At 36.8% G+C, this 19,186-nt stretch overlaps 1 protein-coding gene across 13 annotated transcripts in view; it reads right to left on the reverse strand.

Annotated features, from left to right (window-relative positions):
* The window catches only part of NCOA1 (nuclear receptor coactivator 1), a 240,806-nt gene that overhangs the window by 52,615 nt on the left and 169,005 nt on the right, over nucleotides 1–19,186 (reverse strand). For all 13 annotated transcript variants that reach the window (XM_081832160.1, XM_081832156.1, XM_081832155.1 and 10 more), the window contains 4 exons: nucleotides 15,568–15,745; nucleotides 13,084–13,263; nucleotides 11,468–11,563; nucleotides 6,510–6,650 (listed from right to left, as the gene is read on the reverse strand). In XM_081832160.1, coding sequence (XP_081688286.1) covers nucleotides 6,510–6,650; nucleotides 11,468–11,563; nucleotides 13,084–13,263; nucleotides 15,568–15,745 — 595 coding nt within the window. The remainder of the gene's footprint in view (nucleotides 1–6,509; nucleotides 6,651–11,467; nucleotides 11,564–13,083; nucleotides 13,264–15,567; nucleotides 15,746–19,186) is intronic.

Consider the following 19,186-nt stretch of genomic DNA (forward strand, 5'->3'; position numbering starts at 1 on the left):
CGAGGTACAGATCTGAGACTCAACAGTCCTGCACAATTCACAGCGCTTAACAGAGCACGTACCCTCCCCAGTGTCTATCACCCAGTCACCCCATCCCTCCCACCCCACCCCCCACTCCAACAACACGCTGGCTGATTTTTTTAACAACAGCTTTACTGAGATATAATTCATATACCATTAAATTCACCCTCTCTGTTTTTATGAGTTTGCAGAGTCGCTTAACTGAAATTCAAATTTAATTTTTCACTCAGGAATGTGAATCACTAAGGTCCCATCTGAGGAATTAGTGTATTCACATATTATTTTTTATGTTTGAATTTAGTGTAGGAAGTAAATTAAGATAAAGCCAATCATGGCTAATATAAAAAACAAAAACTAGGTTAAGGCAGTCAAATCACTATATAAACAACATAATTTACTTTTGTCTTAAAGGTTTATTACTAGCAGACAAAATTCTAACCATATTGGCAAGTATTTATTAAATATGTAAAGGCTATACCAGACTACTAAGTAAGAAAATGTCATTGATGTTTTAGCAATATAATAAAATTCTATTTTAAGAAAGATTTAATAGGTAGATTCAGCTATACCAAGGTTAAAAATCATATTCATGGAAACACAAGAATTACTACCATAAATGACTATTACAATTTAGCCTGTAATGAACGCTAGTACTATTTTTCAAAGACATTTCAGAAAGCCCTTCTATTACATTTTAAAGACATGTTAAAAAGACTTAAAAGGAGCAATTAATAAATATTTTTTTGAAACTGCATATTACTTAAATAAAGAGAAGACATACTCTCTTTTATTGCTTTGGGTATACCTTATATACTGAAGAGGGCATAATCTGTTGCAAATCTATACCATACACAAATCAGCCTAAGTACCAAAATTATGATATAAACTTAATGGAAAGGATCAAGATTGATGTCCAACCAACCACATTCTTTACCCACCTGGCAATTTCAGCCAAATCACTGGTACATTTACCAAATATAACACATGGAGAAATTTAGTACCAAATGAAATAATAACTGATGAAAGAGAGTCTTAAATGAAATGGATAATTTTTGTATTAGGATATAAATAAATGCTTTGCTATAGCAAAACCCTAAAAAAATTTAACGATTCCAAACTGTTAAATCTTTTTAACAGTATATTTTGGAAGATACATCTACAACAAAAAAGTAGCATTTCAAGATAAATTATTAATCTGGGATAATGATAAAGCTACATTATACAAAGGGCCGGGCAAGATACAATATATTTCATGTTATTTTGCTTATGCCATTTTGTCTCTTCATCATTGTTTATTGCTCTTTAGGGTCTCTCCATTCTGCTGCAAAACACTGGCTCTTCACTATTGAGCTGCACTGTCACCAGCCACATGTGGCTATTTAAATTTAAAATTAAATAAAATTTTAAATTCAGTTCCTCAGCCACACCACATTTCAACTACTCAACAGCAACATGTGGCTAGCGTCTCCCATCCTGGACAGTACAGTATACATATATACAATCTGACTTCAACTTATATTTCCAATCTTGTTTTTCACTGCTTCCTAAACATTTCTTCTGTGTCACTTTAAATAAAGGTAGATAACTTTACACACTTATTTTTCTTCATCAGCTAAAATAAACATAAGGGCTAGTACTGTGTCCCATTCTTGTTTTCCACTCTCCTTGAATCTTGCATGAAGCTTTGCATATAAAATCACCCAGTAAGTACTTGCTAATTGACCCTCAACTTGAATCTCATGTAAACAGATTAATATTGACTTGTGATCAACTACCATAACATTTCTTTAAAGGATAGATTTTAGATCTTAGCTGTGTTCTCAAATGCTTATATCTCAATTTATGTTCTTGCTCTCATAGGAATCTGGACTTAACTTTTGTAATGAAAATTAATGGAAAAGAAATGTCTTGATTTGTTGATAAGCCCTATAAAGTGAGAAAGAACTAGAAACTCAGACTAGCATGGAAACATTAAGATACTTAATGTGGATTACACAGAAACATCACTGGCCCGCCCTTTGGTAACTAGGCTGTCTTAACTTGGGATTCTGTCTATCTAAACTAAAAAAAATTCCAAAATCGAGAACCCCTATTAACTTTATATAAGGAATTTACTGCACTTTAAGTTTTGAAGTTAGATTATTTATTTTGGATGATAATGTGTGGAAAAAAGACTTAGCACACATTATGATTCACACATTCTTTGAAAAGGAAAAAAGGTAATATAAACTATAGTAAAACTTTAATTATTAGAGCTTAAGACTATCCAGTTAACTAGGGGCACCGGGGTGGCTCAGTCATTTAAGCATCTGCCTTTGGCTCACGTCATGATCCCAGGATCCTGGGATGGAGACCCACGTGGGACTCCCTGCTCAGCTGGGAGCCTGCTTCTTCCTCTCCCTCTGCCCCTTCCCCCCCTGAGCACGTGCACTTGTGTGCCCTCGCTCTCTTTCTAATAAATAAATAAAATCTTAAAAAAAAAAAAAAGACTATCTCGTTAACTAAAATTCTTCTGGTGCTCAACTTTTCAGACGGAAAGATAAACAGGAAGGTAGCGTGGATCAATGAAAAGAACAAGAGCCTAGAAGTCAGATTTAGGCTTGAACTCTGCCTTTGTCATTTACAACTTTAGGACTTCATAATGCAAATTAACCTTCGCCCATCATCACTAAAACTGAGCCAGTAATGCTGTGAGATAATATCTAGTATGGAGCCTAGTACGTAGCAGGTACTGAATGAATATTTCCTGAAAAACACCAAAGAAAACACAAACACAAAGTACCTATGTCCTGAGTCATATACACATTCAGCCAATCCCTAGATACTATTCACACCAATAGCTTCAATCTTATAAAACAATCATTAATATTTTGAATTAAGACATGAGTAAGGGAGCCACAGTTCTTTACAGAGCTGGCTAGATAAACATTTGCTCCGCACACCAAATTTTCCCTATAAATGGGTTTCAAGGTTTACGACTGGATAAAACTATTTGGAATGTCATCGATCACAGGTCCTGGCCTTGTTTTCCAATCTCGTTTCGCCAGGTATATAGCTCGCTAGTATTGTGATCCCTGCCTCCTGTAACCATTTCTAAAATTTTTAGAACACTTGGTGGGGAGGGATACTATTGATGTGGTATTACTGACACCCCAGAAACTCTTCTAGGAACCTTTTAAAATAACAACTGTTTTGTTTTGTTTTCCCCTCTAGAATAGGCCTCAACAGAGCTATGAAGCAAAGAAAAACATTTTCTCAGATCATAGCAGCTCTAAGAGTAGAGCTATTTGGGTTTTTGACTCCAACCAATTTGGTGCCAAGATAACCTCAACAAGCATGCTTTACTGATGTTAACTAAATGGGCAGGTATAAGATGTGTGGTAGGGTACTACCGGTCAATGCTGGTAGAGATTTCTTTTACCTTTTGGTATTTCCCTAGATACATGCAGAAAGAATGCAACTTAAAAAGCTGTTCCCAAGACTGCTACTCTCCCTAAATGCTGATAGATGTGCTACAGGAATAAGTATTCTGAAGAAAAATAAGTCTGGATAACAAAGTCAAACAGGTACCTTTATCGTAGAACCTCCCAGAAACTTAAATATATGTTAAATATATGTCTTATGAATTCTCAAGAGTGGGAGACTGAAACATTCCCCAAACTTAATTCAGTATGAAACATCATTCCCTAGTTACAGCTATTAATATCTTGTGGAATGTAGGTTTATGTTCTCCAAACTTCTCTGTAAGAAAACATCTTAGACTATAGACTCTGATTCAGTAGCATGGGTGGATCCAGAAATCTGGCTTAACAACTGCCCTGGATGAATGTTATCAAGGACCCTTGGGAAGTATTTAACCTAAACTTTTCTTAAAGGAATGGTTCTCAATTGAACTGAATCTGGGAAACTTCCAAACCACATACCCCTACAAAGACTTCCTCCTCCTAGTTTAAAAAGTTCCTCAGGTGATCCTGACACCCATTTCCCCCTAATCTCAGTGGAGAACTACTGCTGTAATCTGGTTCATGCTGCATAACCCCATATTTTTTGGCTGAAATGTGTTTGTTTTGTTTTGTTTTTCAAATTTGATTCTGGAAAATAAAATGGTAAACTCCCTTTAAAAGCTGTCTCTGTCAAAAGCAGCTGAAAAACTGAGCTAAGAACTAAAGTTTAATGCATATTAGGATTTTCTACCAGCCACTGCCTTCAAAGAGTAAGTTAATGGGCAGGGAAATAAAAAAAGACAGACTCAATCACTATAGAGTTTTACCAACTTTTAACTTTTTAAAAGTTTCACACAAAATCAAGTTTCACACAGTGGCATAATTTCACTCTTTTCACCCTGTCCTTAAGTGAAGAGGGAGCAATGGAACTGCAAATACAAATTTACACCTCCCCCAACTCTGACAGACCAATGGATCTCACACTGGATGTACTTCAGCGCTGCCTCTGGAGCTTCAGATACCTGGGCCCTCACAGGAGATTTTAATTCAGCAGGCCAACATCTTTAGCAGATGATCCCCACGTGAGTGTTTCATGGACCACAGTTTTCTTACCAGGTTAGATACTGCTGAGTATGAAATATCAGAAAAAGATGTGTGTTCAGTCCATGAACACTGTTGGGCAAATTGCCCAAAATCTCCCAAACTGTAAAATCAGAGTCATGCGAACTCTGGACAACAGTGCTGAGAAAAATACAAGTTATCTCTATTGAGGAATGTTTTCTTCCCCAAAAAAGTGGAAGAAAAGGACACGAAGAAATTACTAATGGGAAAGAGGTGTTGAATTACATTTCTTTACATTCTAAATTGTTTTATTTCATATATTAATGATAGTTACTTGTTATACTTTAATCAATGTTTTATAGAGAATTTTAATGGTTTAGAAACACATCAACTGTGGTTCAGTCACATCTACAGGGAGCCTAGTCATTTAGACAATAAGACAATAATCTAGACCTGCTTTGCCTTGGTGCAAGTATATATAAATTACAGGCAAATAAAATTAAAAGTGTTTCACGTAAAGTCTTGGAAGGCCCAACTTATGAAGTTAAGGTAAAAACCAAAGAGCATCGTATACTTTAGCATTTGCAGCAGTGAATGGAAAGAGTGCTCCGAGTCTCAAACTTAGGCAAAAGTCAAGTGCCATTACTGACTGGTAGAGGGAGTCTGCAACCAGTAAATGGCATTAGTTGCTTATTGCACTGGTTTGCAAACCTGACTGCACTTCAGGATTGCCTGGGAACTTTTAAGAAATGTAGGTTCTTGGTCCTATCCACTGAAATACCATCTTTGGGGAAGGTATCAGTCTAGTAAGAGGCCCACTGGAGAACTCTTAGTCTATAGGAAGTTGTCCCAGAAGTAACCAGACTAGTAAGGTTCATATAGATGGCTTCCTGGAAAAAAAAAAAAAAATCAAGCTGCTTCCTCTCCACATACTGCCTGGAAGCAGTTGACCTAAAATGTAACAAATGGAAAATCATCTATAAAGTTAGGAATCCTAATATTACGGGGAAATATTAAAATTAATAAGGGTGATGGAATAATGAAAAACATTTTTAAATTATTTTTCAGGAAGAGCCATACAAAGAGTCTCTTTCCAAAGAAACTATTAGAGAATAGAGAATAAATTATACAGGGAACGGAGTATTAGGCTAACATAATTACGGGACAATATTTTTAAAGTATATCAAAACCCTCACCACCTCTGAAACTCTATGAACTTTCTCAAATAATTTTCCCTGTTTCCTGTAATACTGTTAAGTTCCTTAAGGGCAGAGAATATACTTGTTTTATCTCCCACAGTACCATGACATAGCATCTATACAATTATTAATTTCATATGACATATTTTTAACTTGAAACTTCAACCTAAGTCAGCTGATACAGGTACTGTAACAGGAATGAAGTAAACCTGTGGGATACAGATTTCTGTATTATCTAGAAGCCCTTTCACGCATGCCTGTTCTGCTGGGAATGATCTTCAAAAGTCAGACGAAATTATCACTTCCTCTCCGAAGCCATCCCTGATTCTCCAAGTCAGAATTAATTTTTTTCTTCTTTGGTTATACCTCTGGGTTATAAGCCCATGTCACACTGATCTTTAAAGTCATATATTGTCCTAATATATTTTGAGCTCCTTGAGGGCAAAACCCTGCTTCTTAGTCATCGTTGTATCCCTGCCACCTGACATAGTGTTCTATGCATGTGAAGAACTTGATACATGTCTGCTGAATGAACGAATGAATGAATGAGTGAGTGGGTGAGTGACCACCACATGATACCCTGTTCTTTAAAATGTGCATCCCAAATTCAGGATCCACTCATGAATTACTTTGCTTACCCATTTCTTCCTTTCCTAAGACTGATTATTGCAAAAACTATAATTTGGAGAAAATACTTATCAAGCCATAAGTTCTATATAAATTACTTCAATATTAATAAAAAAGCAAGGTGAATGAAAATAATTAAGAGAAAAAAAACCTTTACCTTCTTGAAATAGTTGTCTGGCATAAGATGGTTCTCTGCCCTGGGGCTGGAAAAAAGCATAAATGCACTTCCTCACTAAATCTTCCCAGCCAGTTCTGCCGGCAGCTCTCAGGGAACTGGTATCAATAGAGATGATTTTACCTACACGAAGAACAGAAGTTTCCATTTGTGATAGCCTCTTGACATAAGTCATCCACCCATATTTCAAAATCGACGACTACATCTAAGAAATTTGCTGCTGTCCCTAAATGCTTAGTGGACAAATAAACACCGGACATTAATAAACACTACTATAGTGGACATTAATAAACACTACTAATTTTTTTTACATACGATAACAGTGTTATCACTTACATGATAATAAAAAACTATTTTGGCCTTGGAGTGTGTAATATGTTAGCATATCATATTCTAAAATTCAATTCCAGTCAAGTATTAAAATCATACCATAAAGACCTGAAGCTGCAGAGACTAACACAAATCCAGTTCCTCTGGTTTGCTCTGTGGATGCTACTCTCTGTATACTAATGACTGGATCACTTATTGGGAAAGGAGAGACACAGATGAAATATATGATTTTGGTTTAAATTAATTTCCAATAACTAAGTGAAAAGAATATGAGAAAGTAAGCAAAACTTTCCTTTTCTACCTCTTCTTGGGCCGTAGGCAATACTGTATTTAAGAGTAAAAAAAGACCAAGGGCAATAGAAGTTATATCAGAAAAAGGTAACAAGTGAGAGCATTAAGATTGGCTAGAAATTCTGCACACAGAACATATGCTTTATAAAATGTAGTAGTGATTTGCTATTATCATACTTGAACAAATTTCCTAGATGGCTATGGAAGAATTCAGGTAAATTACTCCTTAGTTAACCAGGGGCCAATTAATCCAGTTTGGGATTATCCAGATAAGTTTTATTTTTTTATGCAATCTTATATTAACACAAAATAATACAGGTAAGATATATACGTGTATAGAACTAGATTAATAAAATGAAAACCTGCAGACCCACCATCCAACTTCAGAACTGGAACATTACCTATACCATTCCATGATGTGTGTACTCCTCACTTGTCACATCCCTCTGTTTTTACATTCTCCTGGCAAGAGATATCTAAATTGTATCCCGTTTTTTTGATATTACAATCAATGCTGCTGTGAACACTGTCTACATTTTCCATGGTGCATGTGTGTGAGAGCTTCTCTAGGGTACATACGTAGGAACAGAACTGTTGAGTCATAGGTTATGTGAATATTCAACTTTATAACATTAAACGGTTTCTCAGAAACTTATATAAGAGCTACTGTTAATCCAACATCCTCTCCATCACTTGGGATATTGTCAGGCTTCTTTATATTTTACAATTAGTAGCTGAAAAATGTTTATGATCTAAATTTGTACTTCCCAATTAATGAGTTTGAGAATTTTTCATGTTTCCTCTTCTGTGAATCGCTGATTTGTCTTTTCCTTATCTTCCCTCTTCTCACAACAAACTCAAATCTGTTGTACTATTTGTGCATCTTCATTTTAACTAATTCCTTCTTTATGTTTTTTTACTTGGTTTGCTTGGAATTTATTAGGCCTCTTTAACTCAGTCTTGAATCTGATATATCTGAATCTGTCTGATAAGGCTGTTGCCCAAGTCTTGGCATAAATGTAAATAGTAGAAAGAAAAGAAATTTAAACTTAAAGAAAGGAATTTTGTTATTTAAGAATAATTTGGGAAAAGCCTGGTGAACACTTGACTGCAACTACAGACAATTCTGGATTTTCTAAGAATTATAATTATTTAATCTTTGTCTCTAATTACATCAGAGGTCAAGAGTTGGTTATAGCAGAGAATCGACTGTCACAGGATCTTCACATGCAACAATGCTGCTCAGATGTAATGACAAAGGGAGGTGTGTGTGTGTGTGTGTGTGTGTGTGTGTGTATGTATTCATGTCAGTACTAACCACAAGAGAGCAAGAGTCTAGAATTGCATGATCAGACGGGAGAAAGTGATAAAATTATCAGCAGTGGTAACAAAGGATTAGGTAATGCAGTGACTATCTTAGAAGAGAATCATGAATGGGTTGATTTAGAGTACCTCTGCTTGCTAGAGGAAAGTTTAACCAACCAACCAACCCACCCAACTAATAAGCCGCTGTTCAACATTTCTTGGTAGAGGACTTTTTGTTTTTTTTAAGGGATATGAACCACTTTTTTAAGGGACATAACTCTATGTAGTTAAAACTACTACTTCCTGGGGCACCTGGGTGGCTCAGTCGTTAAGCGTCTGCCTTCGGCTCAGGTCATGATCCTAGGGTCCTGGGATCGAGTCCCACATCGGGCTCCCTGCTCAGCGGGAAGCCTGCTTCTCCCTCTCCCACTCCCCCTGCTTGTGTTCCTGTTCTCGCTGTCTCTGTCATATAAATAAATAAAAAAATCTAAAAAAAAAAAAACAACAACAAAAAAACAAAACAAAAAAAACTACTACTTCCTAATACTTATTGCAACTAGTTTAAATTATTTTTTTATCTAAATCAATTTGATGATATAAAAAATGTTATTTACATTTTAAGAACACTTTATATTTCTTTGGCACTTCTCTATTTTCCTTATATTTTACATTTCCTCTGGTATCTGTTATGTAATAAGTGTATACAGTACAGTGATGTCCTTGTAATAGTGCTTTGGTGGAAGGCAATGCAATATAAAGGAAGAGTTCTATATTAGGGTCTATGGATGTCTGTTCTCAGCAATTAGCTGTATGGTTTTGGAAAAGTCAACATTCTATCCTTTGTAAAATGAGTGGGCTACAGTCTGTGATCTCTGAGGTTCCCTCTAGGTTTATAATTATTTTATGATTCAGAGCTTATTTTTTAAATTTGTACACATCTACTGTAAAATCAGTTATATCTAAGATTTTAATGCTGGGTCCTTGGTCAGAAACAAAACTACCAGTAATAACATTGTTACTATGGGAAAATACAGTCTTCTTTAAAATAATCCAATTTAAGGGGCATCTGGGTGGCTCAGTCAGTTAAGGGTCTGACTCTTGATTTCAGCTCAGGTCATGATCTCAGGGTCTTGAGATCAAGCCCCACATCAGGCTCTGTGCTCAGCCGGGAGTAGGTCATGATCTCAGGGTCCCTTCCTCTGCTTGTTAACGCTCTCTCTCTCTAAAATAAAATTTAAAAAACATAAAATAATCCAATTTAAGATTCAATGTATAGAAATGCAATATGAGGAAAAGCTGAATATATTGTTCCTAAATCATCCTCATAATATTTAGGCCTCCTTCGCCTCCCACATTTATTCAGTAATCTGACTTCCACTCTTTCCAGCAAGCTTTTGTTCTGCTCACAAGCCTTTATTTGGTTTTACTGACACAAAAGACCAGTTATATTTTTCAGTGGGCCCTATTTTTCCTCCATGCATTAGTATTTTTGGTTTTCAATATAGGTTATTCAATTTTTCCAGAGCTATACATTGGTGGAAAATGGAAAAGGACATGTAGATGGTAGACTCAAGAGGGAGGGAAGAAAGTTATGGTGAGGGATAATTACTATGCGCAGATGCTATATCTCCAAGTCCTAGACATTCTCTTTACTATACTCTATTATTCGTGCTAATTTATCCCCACCTACTCTTCAGTAAGAGCAGCTGGGAGCTTATCTTTAAAAACCCAAGAATAAAGCACACACCAGGAATATTATATTTCTGGGACTAAAAAACTAAGAAATATTGTAACAAATATTAATAAATGTTATAAGTAATGGTAAAGGTCAAAAAGTACATTAAAACTAAATTTTGACAAAGAATAAAATTCAGTAGAAATGATTTTTAAAATCTTGGTTTGCTAAAAAATATCTCTGTGGTATCTATCCCTATTTTAAAATGAGAGAGGTAATTGATACATAAGTAACTCTGATGTAAAAGTATGAAACTTGATGTGTTAAAGATAAGATTACATAACATATGCAAAATACCATAGAAAATTGTAAAAAACAGTAACAATTTGTTTTGGCTGAAAATCAAATCTGAAGTAGGCTTTTACAAAGAGGGCCTTACTTCCTGGCACTCACTTTTGGGCTCTACTGCCCTTCTTTCGGTTCCTCTAATGCACTTGTCTGTTTTCCCACAGGCCTTTGCAGCTAGCTCTCCTTCCTCAATCAGGAGTACTCATGCTGCATGGTGACCCTTCCTTGCCACCCCTGCCACACTTTGCAGAGCTGGCACCACCTCATCCTTTGGAGCTTAGGGCTCAAAGTCAGCTCCTCAGACAGGCACTGGTTAACCAGCTAATTTAAAAAATAGGTTTTCCCTCTCAGTTTGCCTTTTACCATCTCACACCTTTTCCATCATAAAATGTACCACAATTTGTAATCATGTTGTTGATTTTTGCTCAGCTATGTACACCCTGAGCAGTCACACATAGTGACAGGCACTTCTAGGCACTTAATTAGTATGTGCTGAATACATTTAAAAAAAAGGGGAAAGGAAAAAGAAATAGCCAGATACACTGAAGCATAATTTTTAAACCACCATTTATAAATAAATGTATTTACATCTATGCTGCCAAATTTCTTTAAAAATTTTATTCTATGATTATGAAAAATAATTTATAACCAAAACAAATATGTGAATAGTTATAATGTTCTCCCCAGCACCCTGCCCATGACAATGATTACAGCATCTAAAATGCACAAGACAAATGGGGCACCTGGCTGGCTTGGTCAGGGAGCGTATGACTCTTGATCTTGGGGTTGTGAGTCTGAGCCCCATGTTGGGTGTGCAGGTTGCTTAAAAGTAAAATCTTAAAAAAAATTAATACAATAAAATAAAAATAAAATGCACAAGATCAAGACCATCTAAAATATTTTCTGTATAAGAAGAGTGAACAGAAGCTGAATAGCACACAACAGAAGGACACAAAATTTTGGATGTAATTCTAAACTTTGCAGTTAATACCTGTAGTATCTTGCTTGGTCATAAAGGATTCTACACCTGTAATAGTTGGAGGCCGAGGTAATCGCCGTGCAATACAAATCAAACATGACTGGAAATCTGCCCAAAACAAGAAAGGGAAGTTGAAGAAAACAGGGCAGAAAACAGTTCACATCTATCATTTGCCATTAATGGTTTTCATAAAAACAACACGTTATAGGATCTGACGCAATACTGGAGTCACTCTGATCTAATAATACAATATTAGAGATAAAATTGCTGGTAACCAAAAACTGGCAGCTCCGGGTGGAGATCTAGTTAGCATAAATTATCCCTTTCGAATTGAATGTTCGGACATAAACCAGAGGAGACGGACACATCTCATGTACTTGGGTGGTAACAACTTGAAGAAGTAGTTTTCACTAGATTTAAGGAACACAATGATTTTTTAAATACAGTTTTTTGTCAATTTCCTATATTTATCAGTACTTAATGGCTACAAAGACTATTCTCATAACCACTGTGCAGATAATAATTACCATATGAGAAAAACATTTAACTCTTTCTGAAGAAGCAATTATTTTGCCCTTGATGGAGGACTTCATGCTTTAGGATCTATAATTTTTTCGAAGTCCCATTTCCAATTTTTTTGAGTGCTGCACACAATATCACACAGCTAAACATGAGCTTCAATCATATAAGACAGACTGGCACTGGCATGTGTATTTTGTAAAAAGTCCTCAGTTGACTGTGGCACCCACTTGTGGGTGAAACCTGCTACCTGCATGACCTTTTTTATATCCGGTTAATTTCTCATCTTTTACCTTCCCTGGTCCTTACTCTAGCTGCCAATCTGTGGTGTCTTCACTTAACTCAGACTAGCTCATGTGCAAAACTCATCCTCTGTCACATATTTGACTAATGCCATGTTGATACCATGTTCGTATTAGAGCTTCAGCTGTGTTTTCATCTGTTCATACGCTTTCTCCTTATAAATTACCTTGCATGGCCTCAAAAATGCTAACTCTATCCTCCAACGTTCCCCACACTCTAAACTTGAAACTTTCTAAAAATCAGAGCTGTTCAACAGCCTGCTGCATCTGGTACATTTCCAACTGGCAGCAGTTAGTTACGTCTCTTATTTCTAGGCAGCAAGTTGGTTTGAATTTGACATTTTAGTGGGAATGCCAGCTTAAAACTGAGAGTGGGGGTGTCTGGGTGGCTCAGTTGTTAAGCGTCTGCCTTCGGCTCAGGTGGTGATCCCGGGGTCCTGGGATCGAGCCCCGCATCGGGCTCCCTGCTCGGCGGGGGGAAGCCTGCTTCTCCCTCTCCCACTCCCCCTGCCTGTGTTCCCGCTCTTGCTATCTGCTATCTCTCTCTCTGTCAAATAAATAAATAAAATCTTAAAAAAAAAAACAAAAACTGAGAGTGTGGGGGCATTTTAAAGGGGTGATTCTAGATGTTGGCAATTTTTTTTCTTAAGTATTAGGAAATAACATAGTAAGCTGAATAGCCACTATGATACATAATATAGTGACCAAAAATACTATCTGAAAAGGCTGTTTATAATCAATTGCCTCCCTGATCTTTAAAGCCATGGAAAAAGCGATCAAACACCTTAAAATCACCCTTTGTTTTACCTTCTCCATCCTCTTGAATTGATTTTGGCTGTGACACAGTGAAACACTGCATGACTTCATACCGCTGGCAAGCTTCTTGGTTCTCGGTGCCTGGCTCATCTGGAGGGTGAATTAGCATCCTGCAGTTAAAGGTATGGCTATTTCGTCGTGTTGCCTCCTGAGGCCAAGGAACTCCATTTACTGTGGAAGAAAAACTGATTATATGGCCACGAATAGGGTGAAAAACTCTGAGGATACAAAAGACATACATTTAGCCATCTGCTTTATTAGATATTCAGATTAAAAGACAGATCTCTTCACATCTAACATTATCCTGAGGCAACAGAATACTTATCTTCCTTAGCAAATCTGAATGTCCACCAATTACAAAATTGTAAAATTTCTAAGAGATTGTATAGGATTTCTCCCCTCAAAAATAAGACCTTACATATTCCTAATTCATTAACAGTCTTTATAAACAGTTAAAGACAAAAACTAAAAATTAATAATTAACAGCTTACTACTCTTTTACTCAGATTTTTATAGCAGTTAATTAATGTACTTTTCCATTTATTTCCAGTTACACCCTGGAAATGAAAAAATGATTGGAAACCACAGATCCATTGTTAAGCAGGAGTTTTAACCTGGCAGGTATGTATTCTTAAGGATGGGCTTGTGAAAATGTGCACCTTTTTGGGGAGAGGATTCAAAGTTTCTCAAAGGAGACTGCGACTCAAAAAAAATATTTAGATTAGACAGAGACCAACCTTGGCTTCTTCAAACCATTTTTCTCACACTTTATTTTATTTGCACAGTTTATATGCAACAATGCCTCGAATATAGTGGGTAGTCAATAAGTTATTACATAAAAATTGGGGCGCCTGTTGGCTCGGTCAGTTAAGCTTTTGATTTTGGCTCAGGTCATAATCTCAGGGTCGTGAGCTGAAACCTGTGTCGGGCTCCACACTGGCATGGAGCCTGCTTAAGGTTCTCTCTCTCTCTCTGCCCCTCCCTCTCACTCCCTGCCTCTCTAAAAAATTAAAAAATAAAAAATAAGTTATTAAATAAAAATGATGTTAAAACATAAATGTTGCCTGATTTGGTATAACAAAACTGAATTCAGTTATAGAAAAGATGTCTGTACATTTCAAGTGATCATCACTATGTGATGGGTCACTATTTCCCAGTTAACAATGCTATATTCAAACCATGGTGGCAGTCAGAGGGTTTTTAAGACTCTTCTCTCGCCATTCCCAACAGTTTTTTTATTTTGTCCTCTTCACTGATCATCCTTCCTTTTTAGTATCTCATTAGCCTGTAACTGTTAGAGGAGATCATTGAAACAAACCTACACTGGAGGAAGGAGTCTTGGTTTTGCTATGAGCTAGCTGAGGTTTGGGTTAATTATCTTTGTACCATTTTTAAAATAAAGGAATCCAGGGGCGCCTGGGTGGCTCAGTCGGTTAAGCGTCTGCCTTCGGCTCAGGTCATGATCCCAGGGTCCTGGGATTGAGCCCCACGTCGGGCTCCCTGCTCAGCGGAGCCTGCTTCTCCCTCTCCCTCTGCCTGCTGCTCTGCCTACTTGTGCTCTCTATCTCTCTGTCAAATAAATAAATAAAATCTTAAAAAAAAAAAAAATAAAGGAATCCACTATATTATCTCTCAAGTCATTCATACCCTAACATTCTGTAACAAAACACATAAGACCCCTTGATAATTCAAATATCAAACTGGTGATCTTAACAGAAATAATCATTTCAGGCCCCCAGGTACTATAAACACACAACTACTCTTTTCAAAGAAGAAATAAAGCTTCCATTCTATTGAGTGAACAATACAGAAAATAAAGTTACAGATAAACATTTTATTTGCATGTGTGGTTTAGTTATATAGAGTTTCTAGTCAAGGCCCTCCCCTTACTTTTAGAGCACACACAGGCAAAGGAATAGGCACAGGGTTTAGCAAATGGAACAGAGGTTGGAAATCAGATCCCGTCCATCCTCTCAGCTGGGCTCCTTTGTAGCAAACAATCTGTCCAACCATACTTGAAACTTCTGAGTTGAAGCCACTTATATCCAAAAATGTCCATTTTAATACATATAAAATATGACCGTATATTTTTCCCTCCCTCCCTTTTTTCTTTTTGAGCAGGGTGGTGGGAAGGATATACATTTATCTCTTTCTTGGACATAATCAAAATTGAAAACAAAGGTAATTTCAAGCAGAAGCTTCTAGTGGCAAGGCACCTGACTGCTCTGCTTCTTACTACTGTCACATGACTAGGGCATAACGAGAGGAACAGGATAAAAGGAATGCTCTCTATCAGCTATTTGATGATACTCACCCTTCATATTTACATATCAGGCTGAAATTAAATTTAAAAATATTTTTAATATGTTGTAACATATTCTAGAATAATACTATGTATTATAAATATAATAACCATATAATGGAAAAAAAGCTATAGAGAGTTCATATTCTTTTAAAAAACACATTGCTTTGTACCTAGTGATTTTGGGAGCAGATTCTTCACAAATTCTGCATGATCCCCCACATGCAGTATGCTGTAGACACTGGTATTCATTAATTCCTCCTGATTGTAACCCAAGTAGCTGGTCACATTCTCTGACACAAATACAATTCTCCCTTCACAGTTCACAACAAAGAAAAATCCATCCAAAGCCTGCAAAGCCAAAAAAACAAAAAAAGGATTAAGAGATTAGGAGGTTAAAAAAATAAAAGAAAAATAAACATATACATTTCTCTATTGAAAAAGAGATCAGAAATATATGTCAAGTTAAAAGAAAAAGGGAGCCTGAATAGAAGACTTAATATTGTATGTTTTCTGTAGAAGGGGCAGGATTTTGAAACAGACTGTACAGTAATGTACAGCAGGCATGAATGAGTGTATCAACCCTCTTTCTTAGAGAGAAACTTTATGGTAGCAGATGTGAAGCAAGTAATTGATATTCACGCAGTCATAAACATCTCTAAACTATAGGTTAAGACCTGGTCTCTACCCTCAAAGAACTTGGGGTATGGTGGTAGAGAGACATAAATATAATAAAATACCAGTAATGCAGTGTCAGAGTCATACATCAAATATTCTACGAGCACAAAGAAAAATACCTAACTTGAGGTTGGGATGGGGGACAAAGAAAAGCTCTTTACAAACGACACAGTGGAGGAGCAGAAGAGGAATGAGGGAAGAACATTCTAGGCAGAGGGGACAGCATGGTACATGAAGGAACAAAAAGAGCAGTTTTGAGTTGCTGGAGTACATGGTACAAGACAGGTTCATGGCAGGATATAAGTCTGGAGAGGTGGACAAGAGCCAAATCACAGAGGGCCTCCTATGCTCTGATACGGAGCTAGGGGTCTCCAAAAGGAAATGTATATGCCCTAAGGGGAGCATTAAATCTTAGAGGTGAGGGAAAAAGAATCTATTTATAGTGTAATCTAAAATATAAAGAAGAAATTAACATTAGAAGGAAGGGAAAAATGAAGGGGGGGAATGAGAGAGGGAGACGAACCATGAGAGACTATGGACTCCGGGAAACAAACTGAGGGTTTTAGAGGGGAAGAGGGTGGGGGATGGGTTAGCCCAGTGATGGGTATTAAGGAGGGCACATTCTGCATGGAGCACTGGGTGTTATACGCAAACAATGAATCATGAACACTAAAAAAAAAAAAAGGAGAAATTAAGCTTAATAAACCATATTGACACCCTGATACCTCAGCTCAGTTCAGATAGTCACATATCACAAACCATGGAATCCTGAGAGAAGATCCAGAATACAGTGGTTGATAGTGGTACCTTACTTATTTATAATCTTTCCACTTATTGTAATATATTGCAGTTTACTTGCTATAGGATATGTATAAGAAATAAAAAGACCTTTAGAAAGTAGAACATTTATAGGATTTTGTAACAAGATGTAAAATGACCATGAAAATCCTTTGTATCACACATTAAGTGTGCTAATTATCTGTGGCAAAATTCTTAAAAGAGCTAACAATGTCACAGGCGATTCATTTTTCTTTTTAAAAAAGGCAAGCGTCCCAAATTTGCTGACCTTTTCTATGATGACAAGTGGTTGTGGTAAGTTACCTAGCAGATGTTTTCCAAATAACAAACACACTTAATTTTGTCCCTCCAGGGTAAAGATAAAATTTAAACAATGAATAAGAAGTAAAGTGTCTTGGGCGCCTGGGTGGCTCAGTTGGTTAAGCGACTGCCTTCGGCTCAGGTCATGATCCTGGAGTCCCTGGATCGAGTCCCGCATTGGGCTCCCTGCTCGGCAGGGAGCCTGCTTCTCCCTCTGACCCTCCCCCCTCTCATGTGCTCTCTCTCATTCTCTCTCTCTCTCAAATAAATAAATAAAATCTTTAAAAAAAAAAAAAAAAGAAGTAAAGTGTCTTTCAGAAAGACACTTATCCTATAGAGACAGCATGTGAAAATGCATGTTCTGAAATGTTACTGCAGTTGTGACTTTGTCGCCAAAACGATGAGAATTACTTGTAAAATTTTCTTCTTAGTTTAAAAATTTAAAAATAGGACTTTCTACCTGCTCAAAAATCTTCAAGTTTCAGTGGGCTTTAAACTCTTTTTTTTAATGTGAAAATGCAACACCTTTTGATTACTTTGGAAGAGTCACTGTTTGAGATCAAGGAAGATGGAATTTCAATAAAAACCTAGGGATGTGATTAATGATCTAAAAACCTCACCCCTAGATAAAACTTTTGCCAACCTATTTCATGTTTAGAAGAGCACAGGAAAGCACCCTCATTTCTAACTTTTTTTTTTTTAAGTCAGATTAGCTATAAATTTCAGAGCAGGTGATCAATACATATTATTTGCCTTGCAGTTTATGTGAAAATAGGAACAATGGAAATACAGATATATCAATTTTTTTAAAAGTAGACCTAAAAATTATTTAAATTGTTCTTAGTTATTAATTGAATCAGTATAAATACAATTTTACTTAATTTTTGGTCTCTTAAAAGAGTTTAATAAAGAATAGTGTGGGTATAACTGTCACAGTTTAGAGCAAGAAACAGTATTGACATCAAAGACAGGCAAGCAAAACCTAGTTGTTCCATGGAGAACCTACTGCAAGGGCCACACTACCCAGCCTCTTTAGCACTACTTCCTCCCTTTTATCACCTAGTTTTCAGGGCATCCTTCTTGGTTCCTCCCTCTCTGCCTCCCTGGTGACCCTGTCTATCCTCAAAGCCAGTTACTCTCTCCCTTGCTTTCTTCACTTTCCATGTCTGTTTCTGGGTATCTCCGGAAGTTGCCTGTTATCTGCAGAGGGAATGGGAGAGAATAAGACCCATTTCTGGGATCATTTCTGTCCAGTCTGAAGACTAGCCAAAGGTGGGCTCAGCATCCAGCACCAGAAAGACCTATGGATTCACCTGGACTATTTGCTGCAATTATTATTAAAGTATTTGCAAAATCCAAAGGACTTAAAAAAAAGTTCTCCTTCATTGTAGTAGGACTGGAGTCCCTGTAGTATCCTTTCCACAGACCTCCTGGGGTTTCTCCAAGTTCTCCTCCCATTGACTGTACCTGACTTCACTGCCAGGCTGGGAAGTTATTCTAGTAACTGGCCTCTGGAATAGGTAGCTGATCGGTCTTACAGGGAGTATAGAACTTTCACCGGGTCTCTGCTTGGCCTCAGTTACATGGACTCGTTGTTTCCTCTGTGAAGTCTGGGGCATCATATTTCTTTTGAGCTTCCCCAGAAAAGGCTGGCTTGGAAAACAGGTCTACAAAGGCTCCCTCATGGTTGCAGAGTTGTCCTGCTGACCCTACCCCTGGGATGCAGACAGTCTGTCTCTTGCTGGAAATGCCTTCTTTTTTTTTTTTTGCTTTTTAATTACAAATGATATATATACTTAAAAAATTGCTTAAGTATGAAAATTAAATAGTAGAAGATCTGCCAAAATCTCACCCCCAAGAGACTGGTAACATCTCAGGGAATATTCTTTGAGACTATTTCTATGAATATACAAACATCTCTAATTTCTTCAAGTATGACTGACTAATATAATCTACTGATACTCGCTCTTATTCTACAAGTTTCCCTCATATGTTGTGCATATAATTAACTTCCAA

This window comes from Leptonychotes weddellii, chromosome 10 (assembly GCF_054177405.1).
Source record: "Leptonychotes weddellii isolate Sample4059 chromosome 10, ASM5417740v2, whole genome shotgun sequence".
NCBI lineage: Eukaryota > Metazoa > Chordata > Mammalia > Carnivora > Phocidae > Leptonychotes > Leptonychotes weddellii.